General features: G+C 42.0%; 2 protein-coding genes across 3 annotated transcripts in view; both read right to left on the bottom strand.

Annotated features, from left to right (window-relative positions):
• The window catches only part of DYNC1LI2 (dynein cytoplasmic 1 light intermediate chain 2), a 44,767-nt gene extending 30,011 nt beyond the window's left edge, over positions 1-14,756 (bottom strand). Inside the window, exons 1-4 of one of the 2 annotated variants that reach the window (XM_060185403.1) lie at positions 14,732-14,756; positions 14,284-14,357; positions 12,366-12,482; positions 5,863-6,093 (exon numbers count right to left, since the gene is read on the bottom strand). In XM_060185403.1, the coding sequence (XP_060041386.1) occupies positions 5,863-6,093; positions 12,366-12,453 (319 nt within the window). In that variant the 5' untranslated portion in view covers positions 12,454-12,482; positions 14,284-14,357; positions 14,732-14,756. The other variant, XM_007517763.3, reaches the window with a different exon arrangement.
• Positions 14,757-18,571: 3,815 nt separating this feature from the next.
• The window catches only part of TERB1 (telomere repeat binding bouquet formation protein 1), a 53,938-nt gene continuing 53,140 nt past the window's right edge, over positions 18,572-19,369 (bottom strand). The window contains exon 19 of the mRNA XM_007517790.2: positions 18,572-18,933. Within this exon, the coding sequence (XP_007517852.1) occupies positions 18,746-18,933 (188 nt within the window). The 3' untranslated portion in view covers positions 18,572-18,745. The remainder of the gene's footprint in view (positions 18,934-19,369) is intronic.

Here is a 19,369-nt window from a genome sequence, read left to right as displayed (position 1 = left end):
CACCAAACTGAACCATGATACTTAGAATATAGAGCTGAATAGACTACATTTCCATGCCTCCATAAAAAGACATCAGACACGTAGGGCTCTTCCCTTCTAGTTTCCTCTTCCTCCATCCCGCTGCCTGGAATGGGGACTGAAGGTCAGAGTTCTACTTGTCAGAATGACAAGAACCACATCCTAGAGTCAACAAAGCAACAAACAGAAAGAGGCCCTGGGGCCCTTGAATTATCTTCCTAGAGATGCTTTCTAAGCCCAAACTGCCTACCTCTGGATTTCACAGACAGGAAAAAGAAAAAATTACACCTCAGTCTTGTTCAAGTCACTATTGTTTTAGGTTTATGTCACATGCAGCTGAATCTAGTCCTAACTGACACAGACTAAATAAACAAATTCAGTATGTCACTGGAACAAATTCCTTAGGATCAGGCATCCTATTTATGATATAATCTGAAGTATAACCTGATAACCTAAAGTAGTATCTGATGCAGGGAAGACACATCCCCTGTCCAGGAAAGAATAATATCCTTGGTGTAATTCCTGTTTGAAAAATCTTTATGGAGGTTAGGTGGTGATGCACTGGGTTAAGCACACATAGTATGAAGTGCAAGGACTCATACAAAGATCCTGGTTTGTGGTCCGGGAGGTGGCGCAGTAATAAAGCTTTGGACTCTCAAGCATGAGATCCCGAGTTCGATCCCCAGCAGCACATGTGCCAGAGTGATGTCTGGTTCTTTCTCTCTCCTCCTATCTTTCTCATTAATAAATAAATAAAATATTTTTTTTAAAAAAAGATCCTGGTTCGAGACTCCAACTCCCTACCTGCAGGGAGGTCACTTCATAAGCAGTGCAACAGGTCTGCAGATGTCTTTCTCTCCCCTCTCTAGCTCCCCCTCCCCTCTTAATTCCTCTGTCCTATCCAATAAAACAAACAAAAAAAAAAAATTGGCCTTCAGGAGCAATGGATTCATAGTGCCAGTACTGAGCCCCAGTAATAACCTTGGAGGCAAAAAAAAAAAAAAGAAAAAAGAATCTTTTTTTTTAATTTATTTTTTCTTTATTGGGGAATTAATGTTTTACATTCAACAGTAAATACAATAGTTTGTACATGCATAACATTCCCCAGTTTCCCATATAACAATACAACCCCCACTAGGTCCTCTATCATCCTTCACGGACCAGTACTGAGCCCCAGTAATAACCTTGGAGGCAAAAAAAACCCAAAAAACTTTATAAGCTTATAGCTAAGAAAATAGATTCATGACCTGTCAATGCCCATGTTCAGCGGGGAAGCAATTACAGAAGCCAGACCTTCCACCTTCTGCATTCCACAATGACCTTGGGTCCATACTCCCAGAGGGTTAAAAAATAGGAAAGCTATCAAGGGAGGGGATGGGATACACAGTTCTGGTGGTGGGAATTGTGTGAAACTGTACCCCTCTTATCCTATGGTTTAGTCAATGTTTCCTTTTTATAAATAAAAAAAAAAAAAGGAAATAGATTCATAAGCTAGTCTCCAGTGTACTAACCCACTAATTTAGGTACTATGCTAAATATGCAATGGAAGAAAAACAGCTCTTCAGGTTCAGAATTATTCTTTGAAGTTGTCTTAGGTTTTCTATTTCAGAGGAAAAAGAAGCAATATCTAGAAGGGCCAGTGGTTGGAGAGAGATGAACTGAGCTGCATAACAATGACTACAGTATATATGCAAGTAAGCCAGGAAACACATATGCAAACCAAATAATTAGATGTTAAACTCCCTGTTTTAGCTAATGGGTATGGGAGTAAAAAGTCAGGACAGGAAGACATACAGTAAGAAAGCTGATTTGAAAAACACATCAAAAAATTTTTGAACTCTCTTGGCAATAAGTATGAAGATTCTGTGTGCCATGTCCCACAAGCCCTCATTAATTCACTAAAGAGTATGATGTCATCCTATGGAAATAAGCCAGGCTGAACTAAGCCAACCCAGTTAAGACTGCTGCCACTGCCACTGCCACAGCTCAAGCCCCTGCCCCTCCCATCTCCCTGGCAAGTGGACAGAAGCTGACGTAACTGCACAGAAGCAAGGGAAATGAAAAACAAGCTTCTGAATCAATTTAAGGAGGGAAAAAAAAAGCCCAGCTTCCCTTATACTGACTGTTCTTTGTTCTCAAAAAATAATTTGGACATCCTCAGTCTTAAAATAGCATTTCATTTTAACTGGAAAAAAAAGACTTCTCTATTTCTAGCAAATAATCCTATCAAGATTCCAAAATGAACTAAGGCAGTAGCTGAAAGATTTGTCTCTTTTAGGATTTCTTTTAAACCTGCCAATAAGAGGGGTGACTGGGTCTTAATGGAATTCCAGGGCAATGAACACAAGCTGCAGAGAGAGCAAAGTAAGTCTGCACATCCACTATTTCAGCAGAGGGAAAGTAAGACAGTAAAAAAAAAATTACTCATAGAAATTATCCCATTTGGAAGGTAAGGGAACAACCATAACTTCAAAGCAAAAGGTTGCTGTGAATTTCAGCATGGCTGAGGAAGAGTCAAGGAGGCACTGATAACTGGGAGAGGAAAAGGTGTTTTTTTAAGGCTCAAGATGAAAAAATCAGGGCTGGCAAGACAGCTTCCAGGGGGTTGGGGGGGTGCTTGATTTGCCATGTGTGTCATCCAGTTTTGAGCCCGGAGCCCACAACACTGGGGGAAGCTCTGGTGCTGCAGTCTTTTCTTCTCTCCCACTGTCTCTTTCTATCTAAAAACACTGGGGGCCAGGTGGTAGTGCATCTGGTAGAAAGCACATGTTACAATGCACATGGACTCAAGTTCAGGTCCCTGGTCCTCTACCTATAGGGGGAAAGCTTCATGAATGGCGAAGTAGTACTGCAGGTCTCTCACTCTCCCTGTCTACCTCCCCCATAGATTTCTGTCTGTCTTTAATTAAAAATAAATAATTGAAAAGAAGGGAAGGAAGAAAAGGGTAGGGGAATATAATAGTTATGCAAAAAGAGTCACATGACTGAGTCTTCGAGGTCCCAGGTTCAATCTCCTGCATCACTGAGCAGTGCTCTGGCAAAATAATAATAGTAATAGTAATAATAATCAATAAATCTGAAATTTGAGAGAGAGAGAGAGAAAAGAGGAAAGGAAAGGAAGAAAAGAAAAAATTGCCCTGGAGAAGTGAACCCTTGGTGGTGATAACAACAGAAAGATGGAAATTCAAGAAGCAAATGATACCGTAAAGGAAAACTTAATTTTCAGTATTATAACCAGAAAAATAAAGAATCTACTTGAACATGGAAAACATGTTGGGAAATGCTGCTCTTTTGCTTAAAAGCAAATATTTTTCAATGTGTCTTAAATACAACACTGAGATTTGCAGAGCTTCTGGTTTATCATGGAAATAATACCATTTTTGACAGTTGGATGTGTCTTACAAAGATTTTGTAAAATTCCCTTTGGATACAGACTATTTGAATTGTGAAGCTTATACTATAACCCAGGGAGGACTGGCTGGTCTTGCTTGGGGTGATCTATATTCTGTTTTCTTAGCTGTATGTATGAATGGCTGCCTAGATGCCAGGTACAATTTAGTCCTGTTGACAGAGAAAAGACATCTTTTTTTTTTTAATTGAAAAATTATTGAAAGAGATAGTGACCAGAGCCCTGCTCAGCTCTGATTTATCGAGAAAAGACATCTTAAATCACCAGATTGTAATTTCTAAACCTATTCTTAGAAAAATGCTATTTTCCATTTTGCTCCAAATTATGTTTATAGCCTTATCTTGGGTCTAGACAATATGAACTCCAATTAGCTGAACCTAACCTAGAAATTAATGATTCTTCTTTTTCCTTCCTTCCTTCGTTCCTTCCTTTCTCTACAAGAGCAGTACTCAGCTCTGGATTATATAGTGGTGCAGGAGATTGAACCTGGGATTTTGGATCCTCTCGGATGAGACTCTCTGCATAATCATATGCTACCTAACCCTCCCATCAATGACTCTTGTTTTGTTTTGTTTCAACAGAGCCCTGTTAAATTCTGGCTTATAGTGGTGCTAGGGATCAAACACGGATCTTTGCTGCCTCGAGTATAAAAGACATTATGTAACAACTATGCTGTCTCACCAGCCCTGGAAATTAAGTGACTGTTAAGCAAATGTGTACACAAAAACAAAATTGTAAAATAAATGAGAGAGCTGAGGAGATAGCGTAATGATTAACAAAAGACCTTTTTTATATTTATTTACTTATTTTCCCTTATGTCGCCCTTGTTTTTATTGTTGTTGCAGTTATTACTGTTGTTACTTACTGATGTCATCGTTGTTGGATAGGACAGAGAGAAATGGTGAGGAGGGGAAGACAGAGAGGGGGAAAGAAAAAAAGATAAGACACCTGCTGACCAGCTTCACAAGTTGCGGGGAGCTCGAACCAGCATCCTTACGCTGGTCCTTGCACTTAACCCGCTGTGCTACCACCCAACCCCCAACAAAATACTCTCACACTTGAGGCTCTGAAGTTCCAGATTCAAATCCCCAGCAACACCATAAGCCAAAGTAGTGCTCTGGACAAAATAAATAATACAGTCAGGAGGTGATGCTATTAATAAAGTGTTACTCTTGGGAGTCGGGCTGTAGCGCAGCGGGTTAAGCGAACGTAAGGATCCCGGCATAAGGATTCCGGTTTGAGCCCCTGGCTCCCCACCTGCAGGGGAGTTGCTTCACAAGCGGTGAAGTAGGTCTGCAGGTGTCTATCTTTCTCTCCTTCCTCTCTGTCTTCCCCTCCTCTCTCCATTGCTCTCCTATCCCACAACGACGACAAAATTAACAACAATAAAACAACAAGGGCAACAAAAGGGAATAAAGAAATTAAAATAAATGAATAAATAGTTACTCTCAAGCATGGGGTCCAGATTTTTGATTTCAAGCACTGCATGTAGCAGAGTAATGCCTTGTTTCTCTCCCCATCTCTAGCGAATAAATCTTTATAAGTAAACAAAACCAAAATGAGAACCAATGAAGATAATTAGGAATATGATTCATTCATTTCCTTCAATTATGACATTTGAGATAAAGACTACTTCTCCCCCAGGGCTGGAAGTAAGACCTTGTGTATATGCAATACTGCTGAGTCACTTCTTCAGTACAATTTTTATTCTGTTTGTTTGTTTGAGACCAGCTCCAGCTTATGGTGGTATGGGGGACTGCAACTTTTACTCTGTATTTTCAGAATAAGAGAAAGGGAGGTAGAGAGACTGAAAGAGAGAAAGGGCGAATGAGGAGAGACACCTAGGCTCTTGCCCTTGGTGATGGCTAAGATGCTCCTATGTGGCACCAGGGTTTAACTCAGGATCTCATCCACGGAAGGAATGCTCTTTACCTGCCAAGTCATCTCCCAGGCCTTTCAAATTCTTTCTGATTACTAAATTTCAAGAACGATTCACTAACAAATGGTAATAAAAGCACAACACAATCTATAAGGGAAGCACTGTTAGAAGTTCAATGGAACCACCCAAACAAAGTAGTGAATTTCTCAATTAATAAAATTCTATTTTTTAAAAATTAATTTATTTATTCCCTCTTGTTGCCCTTGTTTTTATTGATGTCGTCACTGTTGGATAGGAAAGAAATGGAGAGAGGAGGGGAAGACAGAGAGAGGGAGAGAAAGACAGACACTTGCAGACCTGCTTTACGGCTTGAGAAGTGACTCTCCTGCAGGTGGGGAAGCTGGGGCTTCAACCGGGATCCTTACTCAGTCCTTGCTCTTTGCACCACCTGCGATTAACCCACCGTGCTACCGCCCAACTCCCAATAAAATTCTATTTTATAAAGCTTAAAATTCCTTAAGTAAAATAAGCAAACAAAAACTACTATTTTACTTACATTTCTGTTCCAGATTTCTCATTTCTTCTGGTGGAATTTTCATTTTATCAATGTGCTCACGTAAAACACTAGCCCATTTCTGTAGAGATTCCATCACAGTCCAAGGCCGAGACATGTCTGCAACAAAAATGACCAGGGTCTCTGGCAAGGATTCAGCAGAAACTGCAAACTTCAGCAGGCCTTTATGATATAAGTCTCCATCCAGGATCCACACATTGCAGCGTGTGTGATCTAAAAAAAAAAAAAATAACTAAGTTAGTACCTGGTGATCTGTTCAGCTTTAAAATCACATCAGGAAGGACTTGAAAATGATAGTGGAATTCCACAAAGAACAAATCTTTTTTTTTTTTATTTTCATTTTCCCTTTTATTGCCCTTGTTTTATTGTTGTAGTTATTATTGTTGTTGTTATTGATGTCGTTGTTGGATAGGACAGAGAGAAGTGGAGAGAGGAGAGGAAGAGGGGAAGACGGGGGGGGGGGGGGGGAGTGGTGGTGGTGGAGAGAAAGACACCTGCAGACCTGCTTCACCATCTGTGAAGCGACTCCTCTGCGCTACCGCCCGACTCCCAGACTCCCAGAACAAAACAAATCTTAACCCAGAAAAGACTCAAGTGTCTAGCAGACAGTAATCCTTGGTCAGAGTGCCTGGTGAACTTTTTAGAATTCAGTGTCACAAATCTACCATAATATACTATGTGTCCATGTCTAAAATAATTCCAATAATGTATTAAGAGTGAATGCCATTTTAGCTTTAAATAAGAGCAAGAAAAAAAAAAAACAACTAATTAGGGGAGTCGGGCTGTAGCGCAGCGGGTTAAGTACAGGTGGCGCAAAGCACAGGACCGGCATAAGGATCCCGGTTCGAACCCCGGCTCCCCACCTGCAGGGGAGTCGCTTCACAGGCGGTGAAGCAGGTCTGCAGGTGTCTATCTTTCTCTCCTCCTCTCTGTCTTCCCCTCCTCTCTCCATTTCTCTCTGTCCTATCCAACAACAACAATAATAACTACAACAATAAAACAACAAGGGCAGCAAAAGGGAATAAATAAATATTTTTAAAAAACTAATTAAAAAGATACAAATGTTCACTGAACAACAATGCTATCATCTAACTCATTTATTCTTCTGAACTATCAGCAATCTGTGAGGCAGCAAGTTGATCTAAACAGCCTATGGTTAAAGAAGCTCTTCTTGTGACAGTCACACTACACAGTGCTTGCACATACTACAAAGGGTACGAGACAGGACTATTGTAATTAAATAGCAAGATAAAATCATTACATACACAATCTAAACAAGAACTAGAATCCTGATGATATAAAGAAGTGACTGTACTGTTGTTTTTGGCATAATACTGTTACACTTGTAAGAAAACAAAAATCCTTATGTTTTAGAAGTATTCATAAATGAAATGATGAACAAGAGTGTAATAGTATAGCTGAAATAAAACTGAACAAGAAATTGTAATAGTTGAAGGTGGGTGATATCGACACTGGGGCCCATGATACCAGTTTCTACTTTGTATTTTTTTTATTATCCATAATAAAAAGTTTAAAACATATACATACAAACATGTAAATTTAATATTTAGTGAATCATATGGTTACCAAAATCACACTTGGGTGATCAAACTGTGCAATTCTCCAAACTGATAAAATACTTAGAAAACAACAGACATCTTTGAGAGCACTTTATCACAAAATGTGCCTCAAGGAATTCCTATCATCAAAATTATCATTTCATTAACTTTTAGTAAACTCTAAGATACATTTTTAGAAGGTGGCACAGTGACTAGAGAGCTAAATTTGTAAGTATGAAGTCCTGAATTCAAACCTTAATTTAACACATGCCAGAGTGCTTCTCTGATTCTTGATTCTCTTTCATTAATAAACCTTCTAAAAATCTTAAAAAAAAAAAAAAAAAGTGGTCTGGGAGGTGGCGCAGTGGATAAAGCACAGGACTCTCAAGCATGAGGTCCTGAGTTCGCCCCCAGCAGCAAACGTACCAGAGTGATGTCTGGTTCTTTCTCTCTCCTATCATTCTTCATGGATAAACAAATAAATAAATAAATAAAAATCTAAAAAGAAAGGAAAAGTACATGTCTTACATTAGTTACCTTTCTTTTTGTATAATCAATTCATCAACATGCATAAGAAATAACACTAAGTTTGGGGCCAGGCAGTGATACAACCAATTAAATGTACATAATGATATGTGCCAGGACTTGTGGACCCAGGTTCCTCCCAGCCCCACCTGCAGCAGGGATGCTTCACAAGTGGCGAAGCAGGTCTGCAGGTATCTTTCTCTTTCCCTCCCCTCTCAATCTCTGTCATATTGAATAAAACAGGAAAAAAAAAAATCAAAACTACCACTGTTTTTTTTTTTTTTTTAGATTTTAAAGTGTTTTCAGATTTTTTTTTTAAATGTGTTTTTTTCCGGGAGTCGGGCGGTAGCACAGCAGGTTAAGCGCACGTGACGCAAAGCACAAGGACCAGAGGAAGGATCCCGGTTTGAGCCCCCGGCTCCCCAACTGCAGGGGAATCGCTTCACAGGTGGTGAAGCAGGTCTGCAGGTGTCTGTCTTTCTCTCCCCTGTCTTCCCCTCCTCTCTCCATTTCTCTGTCCTATCCAACAATGATGACATCAATAATAACTACAACAATAAAACAACAAGGACAACAAAAGGGAATAAATAAATAAATAAATGTAAAAAAAAATTTAAAAAATGTTTTTTTCCCCCTTCAGGCCTCAGAGGCTGAAAGCGACGTAAGCTGTGGCAACTTGGGGTGGAGAGCCCACTACTAACTTTTATTTCAAAAATTCTAATACATTTTTGATAGTGGTTTTGGTTCTGTGAATCCCTTTGAAATACTGCATCCATGTATTTTAATGCCTGCCTCTCCTCAGATATTCCTTTTTCAGTCTCTTCTACCACAGGTCCACTATACATAATTCACCCACGACTGTGGAGATCACACACACATACAACATGTGACAGTAAAAAGATGCCTCCAATGCTGAAGGCTGCCATCCTTTTGAGGTCATATCCCAGCATACTAAAAATATATAGAAACTAGGAACAAGCCAAAGATTATTTTCTCTACCTGGGTAACTGTCTATAGAATATGTATTTATAACCCAGTCATACTACACAGTAGAAAAATAAAGTAAAAAAGAAAAAAACTAGAGCTGAAAAAAAAACTAATCAACCACAGATAAAGACAACTGTTTCATCAAGTAAGAATCTGTAAGTCTTCAGGATGCCGGCCATGCTTCCCTGGATTGAAGACCCCACCAATGTGTCCTGGAGCTCAGCTTCCCCAGAGACCCACCCTACTAGGGAAAGAGAGAGGCAGATTGGGAGTATGGACCGACCAGTCAACGCCCATGTTCAGCGGGGAAGCAATTACAGAAGCCAGACCTTCTACCTTCTGCAACCCTCAATGACCCTGGGTCCATGCTCCCAGAGGGCTAGAGAATGGGAAAGCTACTGGGGAGGGGATGGGATATGGAGATTGGGTGGTGGGGAAAAAAAAAAAAAAAAAAAGAATCTGTAAGTCACCTAAAAAAAAAAAATCACATAAAGATTGGCAAAGGGGGGTGGGGCGGGTGATGGCGTGCCTGATTGGGCGCATATATTACAATGCGCAAGGACTCGGGGTTTGAGTCCCCCATCCCCACCTTCAGGGGGAAAGCCTCATGAGTGGTGAAGCAGGGCTGCAGGTCTCTCTGCTTCTCTCCCTCTCTGTCACCCCTTCCCTCTCAATCTCTGGCTGTCTCTATCCAATAGATAATGGAAAAAAAAAAAAAAGAGTGGCAATGGAACCATGTGAAACTATATCTCTAACATCTAATAATTTTGTAAATGAGTACTAAACCATTAATGAAAAAGATATACATATGTATTTAAAAAAAGGTCAGGGAAACAGTTCAACTGTTAGAGCATGGGGACTTGTATAATGGAGACTCAGTTTTATCTTTGGTATCACATGGGTCAGAACAGTGCTCTAGTTTGTTGCTCTGTTTCATGTGAAACACTCACTCTCTCGTACTTAATAAAGTAAGCCTGAAAAAAAAAAATCCCATAGAGAATCTGAAATAAGGACTGGAAGAACAGCCTACAAAGTGCCTAACTTGTCATGCATAGACCTATGTATCTACATTTTTTTGTATTATCTTTATTTTTATTGGACAGAGACAGCCAGAAATTAAGAGGAATGGGGAAATAGGAAGAGACAGAGAAACACCTGTAGCCCTGCTTCACCACTTATGAAGCTTTCCCCCTGCAGGTGGGGACCAGGTGCTTGAAGCCAGGACCTTGTGCACTGTAACATATGTGCTTAACCAGGTGTGCCACCACCCAGACTCTCTACATTTTTGAGATAAAGAAATAAGGTTGTGGTCCGGGAGGTGGCGTAGTGGATAAAGCACTGGACTCTCAAGCATGAGGTCCTGAGTTCGATCCCCGGCAGCACATGTACTAGAGTGATGGTTGGTTCTTTCTCTCCTCCTACCTTTCTCATGAATAAATAAATTCTTAAAAAAAAATAATAAGGTAATGTTATATCGAGTTTGTTCCTTCACTGAAAGAAATACAGGAAATTGGCATTTCTTTTTTTAAAAAAAATATTTATTCCCTTTTGTTTCCCTTGTTGTTTTATTGTTGTTGTTACTGATGTTGTCGCTGTTGGATAGGACAGAGAGAAATGGAGAGAGGAGGGGAAGACAGAGAGGGGGAGAGAAAGACAGACACCTGCAGACCTGCTTCACCTCTTGTGAAGCGACTCTCCTGCAGTGGGGAGCCAGGGGCTCAAACCAGGATCCTTAAGCCGGTCCTTGCACTTTGCGCCACCTGCACTTAACCCAATGTGCTCCCAAAATTGGCATTTCTAAAATATCACAAAGAAAACTCTCCTATAAGTTATCTGCTATACTGTGGTGTAAAATTGTTACACTCTGGGAGTTGTATCATATGTCAACTGTCCTAAAATCATTACTTCCTCAATGAAATAAAAGAAGATACATGTGTAGTGGTCTAGGAGGTGGCGCAGAGATAAAGGTTTAATCTCTCAAGCATGGGGTCGGTCCTGAGTTCAATCCCCAGCAGCACATGTGCCAGAGTGATGCCTGGTTCTTTCTCTCTCCTCCTTTCTCATTAATAAATAAATAAAATCTTTTTATAAATGTGTGTATACATACATATATATATACACACACACATATGTACACACATATATACTGTGAATTCATTGTATCAGTTTCAGATATCCTAGGCAGAGAAGTGATCGTGTCTATGTTAATTTGCGAAGTATTAGTCTCAAAGTCCAAGGTATTTTTTTTTCTTTATTGGGGGGATTAATGATTTACAGTCAACAGTAAAATACAGTAGTTTCTACATGTGTAACATTTATCAGTTTCCCACATAACAATTCAAACCCCTCTTGGTCTTCCTCTGCCACCATGTTCCAGGACCTGAGCCCTCCCCACCACCCCAGTCTTTTACTTTGGTGCAATACTTACACCAAATAAGTTCAAGGCTTTTAAAAACATCTTTATTTTGCCTCTACGGTCATTGCTGGGGCTTAGTGCTGCTGGCACTACGAATCCACTGCTCCTGGAGGCTACTTTTTCTTTCTTTTTTTTTTTTTTAGTTGGATAGAACAGAGAGAAAATGAGAAAGGAGGGTTAGAGAGAGGAAGAGGAAGAGAGACACCTGCAAATCTGCTTCGCTGCTTATAAAGCATCCCCCCTGCAGGTGGGGAGCCGGGGGGCTCAAACCTAGATCCTTGTATGGGTCTCCTAGTAACCAATACTGCGTGCACATAACCGAGTGTGCCATCATCTGGTCCCCTAAAAAAAAACTTTCTTAACTCCTTTTATATATATCTAAAACTTTACCTTTAGTACCTCTACTTAAGAGTAGCATGCCCGACTTTCGCTAAAAGTCTATGAAGTGGCTAAAGTTCTACACAATAATACACTTGATCTATTCCCTTATGACTATTCTCTCTCTTTTTAAAATAAAACTTTGTGATTTTTATTTATTTTATTTAATAGGACAGACAGAAATTGGGAAGGGGGCAGACAGGGAGGAAGGGGGAGAAGGAGAGATCATTTATGGAGCTTTGCCTCTGCAGGTGGGGGCTGAGGGCTTAGGTGCTTGTGCACCATGTGTGTACTCAACAAGGTGTGCTACCACATTTACTTAATTTGAAAGAACAGAGAGAAATTGAGAGGGAAGGGGGAGAGAGAGGAAGAGACACCTGCAGCACTGCTTCATTACTTGTGACACTTTCTCCTTGCAAGTGGGGACTGGGGGCTTGAACTTGGGTCCTTGTGCATACTAAGTAGCATGTGCACTTAATTAGAAGCACCACTGCCCATGACTATTCTCTTAGGTAAAAAACAAACAAGCAAACAAACAACAACAAACAAAATTAAGGATAGCTGGACATGTTGCAAGAGCTGCAATGTAAGAATCAGACAGGCATGCAGGTTTCACTTACCATCTCGGTCCTCATCATGTACACTGAGGTAGAGATACTCCAGGCCTCTTCCTTTTTTGCCATGCTCAGCTCCTTGTAGTTTAGTCATGAGAGTTGTTTTACCAGAACCATCTTCACCTACAAATGGTGCATTGTAAAGACATAAAGTGTATTGTTTATTCTGAGCAAAGTTGGGGAGTCTTGACATCCATACAAGAGATTACTAAGAATTTCATACAAAGTCTGCTTCTGGGGTCTCACCTGCCATCAGAAACAGAACAGCCTTTTCTATAACAGTGGTGAGGGGAGGTGGCAGATACTAAAATCTAAAAATGACATCCTACTGTACTTACCCTAGTTCACAATGGAAGAAATAAGGCAGGCCCACAGATGCCACCTTCAATTTACAAGACCTATTTATCAGCTGAAGTTAAAGTTAAAAGTAGAGACAAGTGTCTCACGGTGGGGAAAAAAAAAAAAAAAAAAAAGTGTCTCACAAAATCAACTAGGATGAAAAGAAACCTTCAAAATATAATTAAGTGTCATGCTCAGGAACTCTGGACTTAAAAAAAAAATTGTTCCTGCCTCACAACTGTGAAGAGTGAAATCTCTTTCATAAGCATCCTGAAGGCTCCGAAACTGCCGAAAATACCCTAATTACAGACCAAAGCAAAACTATTAAGCACAATCTCAGTAATCATCAAGCACCTCTTATCCCATCCACCCCCTTCTTCGAGAGAAAACCTTAAACATGAAGAAGAAACACCATCAGGTACCCCTGGTAGATAATAATGTAAAATTACAGAACATGAGACTTGAAAGGCATTCCATAGATCAAAGGCCTTTTCTCCATCCTCAGCGTCACTTTATTCAGGTCATCCACACCCCATCTGGACCACAGTGAGCACCTGTCAGTCTGATTTCAGTACCTACTTTTTCTTTTTTTTCCTTTGAGTCACCTGCTAATCTGCTGCCAAAATTCTCCCACTTATAGAAGGTCTCTGAGGATCCCCCATAATGGACTATCACCAAAAGACCAAACACGCCCCTCAAAAAAGGTGGGGGAAATCTCCATGAGAATTAGGGGCCTTCAGGAATATACACCAATTCTTCAAACTTTCATCACCTGCCCCAGCTGACCTCATCAATCACCTTCCACAAGGAGCTTCTGGCTGTTTTCAAACTCCCCCACACCCCACTCTCCCCTCACTGCTAGCCCCATGCTGACACTTAACCTTTCAAAAAACACCTGATCCCAAAAACTATTCTTTCAAACCAGCACCGAGCGTAGCAATGCTGTCAAAATAACCTGTGTCCACGGTATCGTATAAGAAATCACCAACACATCTGTCTGTGACCAGCCTGAGATTTCTGAGTAGCGTCCAAGGAATGTCTGCTGTGCCAAAGCTCTGCTCAATAAATAAATACGGTGGCTATGTGAATATATGCAACCCCCCACCTCCTCGTTTGTATTAGGAGACTCTAGACGTTAAGGGACCTAATGCAGGCAAGTCCTTCAATGAGGGCAGGAGCCCTACAGGAAAGTTCCCGTGCGGATTCCCACATCTGCTGTCAGTCAGCCGGTCCCTGAAAACCACCCACTGCGCACTGCTCAGCACCTAACCCTCAACTACTCTCCTCGCAAGATGCCCACAATTTGCTGAAGTCCGGGGCTAGAGTCGCAGAGTCCAGGGTATTCGGTGTAAGGTGGATGTGAAGGCCAAGTGGCTGAGGAGTGGACCGACAACCCCACGGCCGGCAGCACGGGTCTCTCTCTAAGGGGCAACACCCCGGCCCTGCGCAGCCGAGGCCCCGGGTCTCCCCCGGGCAAAGCTGAGGGCGGGCCGGGCCGGGCGGGCGCGGGGTGGCCTGGACCTGCAGCCCGGCGCCCGCTTCGCCCATCTGGCTCCCCGGGCAACGCCCCGCCGCGGGCGCTCACCGAAGACCAGGATGTTCTTGCCGGACGGGAGCTTAGACCTGGCGCGGGTGGACACCTCGCTCAGGATGGAGGACCTGCGGGGACAAGGCAAAGCGGTCAGCCCCGGAGTCGAGCTTGAACCTGACCAGCCGTCAGTCTGTCCGGCGACCGGCCCGGCCCGCTGCCCACCGGCTGCGCCCTCCCCGGCCCGGCTGCCTCGGGGCCTCACCACAGGCTCTGGCCCTCCTCCTCCTCACTGGTGAGGTCGCCGGCGCCCGCCACCGCGGGGCCATTGGCGCCCAGCAGCAGCTTCTTCTCCACCCCCACCGGCGCCATCTTGCCAACTGCAGCCACAAAGAGGGCCTCCCCCGGGGCTGCCGAGGACCCGCCAAGACCCTGGCCGGCCGCCCGCCGCCGCCCGCCCCGCTGGAGCCGCGCCGCCCTCCGCCTCCCGCCGAGCTCGTGATGCCTTCGGTTTCCCACAGAGTCGTCCGGCTGCCACCGAGGCGGGGAACAGGGCGCGAAGGTGCACGCCGGTCAGGCGGCCGCCGGGGCAGCTATGCGCAGTGAGGCGGCGGTGGCGGCGGTGGCGGCGGCAGGAGGAGCCGCCCAGACTGGGGCGCACGGGCGGCCTCTGCTGGCCGAAAGGCGTAGCGGCGCCCCCGCCCCGCCCCGGTCCCTGTGAGCGGGGTCACTCCAGCTGCGCGGGTCGGAAGCCAAAGCAACCAGATGGACTGACCCCAAAAGTTCACATTTCAGGAGAGCATCATTTACCTATCGCTTACCGCGTATTTTATCACTTAATCCGGTGCAACCCTCTTTACAGTTGGGGAACCTGAAGCGCAGAAAACTTAAGAAATCTGTTCAGGGATCTGATGGTACAAGCGCACTCGGGTATTCCTAATCTTATTTGACGATTTTAAACTGCAGTTATCACAAAATTTACCTAATCCTTGTCAAGCCCCACAAAAAAGACCTTAACTAGACCCCAAATAGACTCGTTCACCTCCTCTTTCTTGACCCCACTAAGACTTTATGTAGTGATTTTTAATTTTTTATTTTCCATTTTGTTGCCCTTTTTGTTGTTGTAGTTATTGTTGTCATCGTTGTTAGATGGGACAGAGAGAAATGGAGAGAGGAGGGGAAGACAGAGAGGGGGAGAGAAAGATAGACACCTACAGACCTGCTTCACCGCCTGTGAAGCGACTCCCCTGCAGGTGAGGGGCCGGGGGCTCGAACCCGGATCCTTATGCTGGTCCCTGAGCTTCACGCCACGTGCGCTTAACCCTCTGCGCTACCGCCCGACTCCCGTAGTGATTTTTTTTTTTAAAAGAATTTATCTATTCATGAGAAAGACAGGAGAGTAAGAACCAGACATTACTCTGGTATATGTGATGCTGGGGATTGAACCCCGGACCTCATGGTTGAAAATTCAGTGCTTTATACACTGCATCATCTCCCGACCACTGTAGTGATCTTTATTGCAGTGGGAAATAAACTTCACTTTACTAACAAGTTCTATGTTAATGATATTTTCAGTAACACATAAAAAAAACTATAGGCTTTAATTTTCTTTCTTGCAGCCTGGGAGGTGAAACCATGGATAAAGAGTTGGACTCTTAAGCATGATGTCCCAAGTTTGATCCTCAGCATTGCATGCACCAGGATGATGTTCTGGTTCACTCTTGCTCTTTCTCATAAATAAGTATTTGTTTCCCTTTCTTTGGAAGGAAAAAGGGGATCAAAAGAAAAGATGGATATGGGGAGAGGGCAAATGAGGGAAGGAATACAGTAATAAAAAAAAACATTCTACCTGTTAAGCCTAAATTTAAGTGTTCCTTCTGGCTAGCCTGACTCTTAGAAGGGTTATCTAAATTATCAAGTGGAGTAAATAGTAAAGCAACAAATGAGGCTGGAATTCAAATGAGTAAAATTCTGATAATGGCACTCCCACAATTCTGGTAGTATGAAACTATAGGATCCAGCAAATGGGCCTATCATCTCCCAACCTTGATGCAAGATTCAAACAAGACAAGGGTGAGAAAAAAAAAAAAAAACCCATTAAATCACACCTCTTGGAAATCTGGAAGAGCAAGCACATCATAAGTCTTAAAAGAAAAAATAAATTACCATCTTGATATTCACAGGACACAATATGGAGTTGAAAACTGCATGCCATTGAACGTCTAGGTGAAATTCTCTTATGTGACCAGTGGGAAAAGGAAACAATATCACGAGATTTACAGGTCCCCTACCCTGCCCCAAAGGATACTAGTAGGAATATGTTATAGACATAGCAAATGTGGGCATTTGATAATTCACATGACTTTTTTTTTTTTTTTTTATGTAGACTGGATGGTAAAAATGGGACTTTAAAGACCTGGCATAGATGGCTAATAAGCAGAAACTACCAGAAGAGGCCACTAGGGGTCTGCCCCAACTTCCCTCCCTGCGCTGATTTATAAGAGAAAGTATTCTTAGAATTTGTAGAATTTGCTTCAGGAAGGGATGCCTAATTGATGAGTGCAGACTAAGGAAACCAGCAGAATAGGAAGAGCAAGAAATTGAGTTCTAATAGTTTGGCTTGCCACTAAAAGAAGTATTTTAAACCTTTAAAACAAAAAGGAAAACCATGAAAAGTAAACCTGGGAATCGGGAGGTAGTGCAGCAGGTTAAAGCACAGGTGGAGTAAGGATCCAGGTTGGAGCCCCTGGCGCCCCACCTGCAGGGGAGTCGCTTCACAAGCAGTGAAGCAGGTCTGCAGGTGTCTTTCCTACTCTCTGTCTTTCCCTCCTCTCTCCATTTCTCTCTGTTCTATCCAGCAACAATAAGACAACAAGGGCAACAAAAGGGAATAAGTAAGTAAATATTAAAAAAAAATAAAGAAATGAACCTGACCTCAGTGTAGCCAAAGCAAGTATATAGTTCACCTTTAAAAGAGGGAATATTTTAATTAGCAAAATGTCAAATATTTATTTAGTGTGTGGGAATCTCACTTGGAACAGCTTGAAAACTATTTTATGTTCCCATGTCCTAAGTAGGGACTCTCAAACTGGATAAAACTACTAAAATCTGGGGACTGGGCAGTGGTACACCAGGTTAAGTACACACACAAAGGCCTCAGCTCCCCATCTGCAGTGGGGGTCGCTTTACAAACAAGTGAAGCAGATCTGCAGGTGTCATATCTTTTTCTCCTATCTTCCCCTCCCCTCTCAGTTTATCTCTGTCCTATCCAAAAAATAGAAAAACAAAAAACAAAACAAAACAAAAAACGGCCACAGGATCATTAGATTCATAGCGCAGGCATGGAGCCCCAGCAATAACCCTGGAGGCAAAATAAATAAATAAAAATACTAAAATCTGAATGCCTTGTGTAGTATTCATTGCTATATAGTGTCAAATAATGTTTAAATGCTGATTTTTTTCTCTGACTTGTCTTCTTTGATCACAAAAAAAGGCATATGCCTAGGCAAATAGTTGAACTTATGAAAAAATATTTGCAAACTGAAAATGCATGTTTTATGATTTAAAAAAATTTTTTAAAATTATTTTGCCTTTTGTTGCCCTTGTAGTCTTTTATTGTTGTTGTTGTTATTGATGTCATCGTTGTTAGATAGGACAGAGAAAAATGGAGAGAGGACGGGAGTCGGGCTGTAGCGCAGCAGGTTAAGCGCAGGTGGCGCAAAGCACAAGGACCGGCATAAGGATCCCGGTTCGAACCCCGGCTCCCCACCTGCAGGGGGAGTCGCTTCACAGGCGGTGAAGCAGGTCTGCAGGTGTCTATCTTTCTCTCCTCCTCTCTGTCTTCCCCTCCTCTCTCCATTTCTCTCTGTCCTATCCAACAACAACAATAATAACTACAACAATAAAACAACAAAGGCAACAAAAGGGAATAAATAAATAAAATAAATATAAAAAAATTAAAAAAAAAAAAAGAAAAATGGAGAGAGGAGGGGAAGACAGAGAGGGAGAGAGAAAGATAGACACCTGCAGACCTGCTTCACCGCCTGTGAAGCAACTCCCCTGTAGGTGGGGAGCTGGGGCTCGAACCGGGATCATTATGCCGGTCCTTGTGCTTTGTGCCACATATGCTTAACCCGCTGCACTACCACCCCACTCCCATGAATGATTTTTAATAATTTGAAGAGCTATAGGATCACAAAAACTGTTTATTAAAATAGTATCTCCGGGGAGGGGGAGGGCTCAGGTCCTGGAACATGATGGTCTAGAGTAGGACCTAGAGGGGGTTAGGTTGTTATATGGAAAACTAAGTAATGTTACACATGTACAAACTACTACTGTATTTTAATGTCAGTTGCAAGCCATTAATCCCCCTAATATGGAAAAAAATATTAAAAGGGAAAATACAGTATCTCCACCTCACATTCCCTATCTTTTGAAAGTTTAGAAAAATATTTAAAATTTTGTGTCTTCAAGGCACTGTATTATAAGAGTCCCAACTAAAAGTGTTCACATATTCTAATCAAGAAGCCACATACTCAGGGCATTTGATCAGCTTGTGGTATTTGTGAGCTAGGTCCACAGCCTTCCGTCCTTGCTGAAAGGGGAAAGACCATAAAATTGAATTCCAATGATTTCCCATTTTCTTAACTCCACTGAAAAGGTAATTTACTTCTTCTTCAGTATAGTTTTTACGAACTCTTCTTTTTTCTGTAATTAATAAGAATTGTCAAATATATTAGCACTTCCTAGGGAAAAAAGAGATCTTACCAGCTGAGTAAGTCCTTAACTTATTCTATGAATCTGAACCACATAATAAGGAAGCTTCATGCTTACTCTATTCAACATATAGAAATCCACTTCAGGGGTGGAGGGTAGATAGGTAGATAGCATAATAGTTATGCAAGGAGACTCTTATGCCTGAGGTTCTTGAATCCCAGGTTCAATTCCATGCCCCACCATAAGCCAGAGCTGAGCAGAGCTCTGGTAAAAAAAAAAAAAAAAAAAAAAAAAAAAAAAAAGCAGAAATCCACTTCAGTTTTTTTTTAAATTTTTTTAATTAGTGCCTACTGGTAAAGTGCCACTTATTCAATAATTTAATTGCATTCTATTGCAATGTTACTGCAACATCTTTCAATCCAGAAAC

The sequence above is a fragment of the Erinaceus europaeus genome, chromosome 2 (assembly GCF_950295315.1).
Source record: "Erinaceus europaeus chromosome 2, mEriEur2.1, whole genome shotgun sequence".
Classification (NCBI taxonomy): Eukaryota; Metazoa; Chordata; class Mammalia; order Eulipotyphla; family Erinaceidae; genus Erinaceus; species Erinaceus europaeus.
This window is presented reverse-complemented; position numbering and strand designations above follow the sequence as displayed.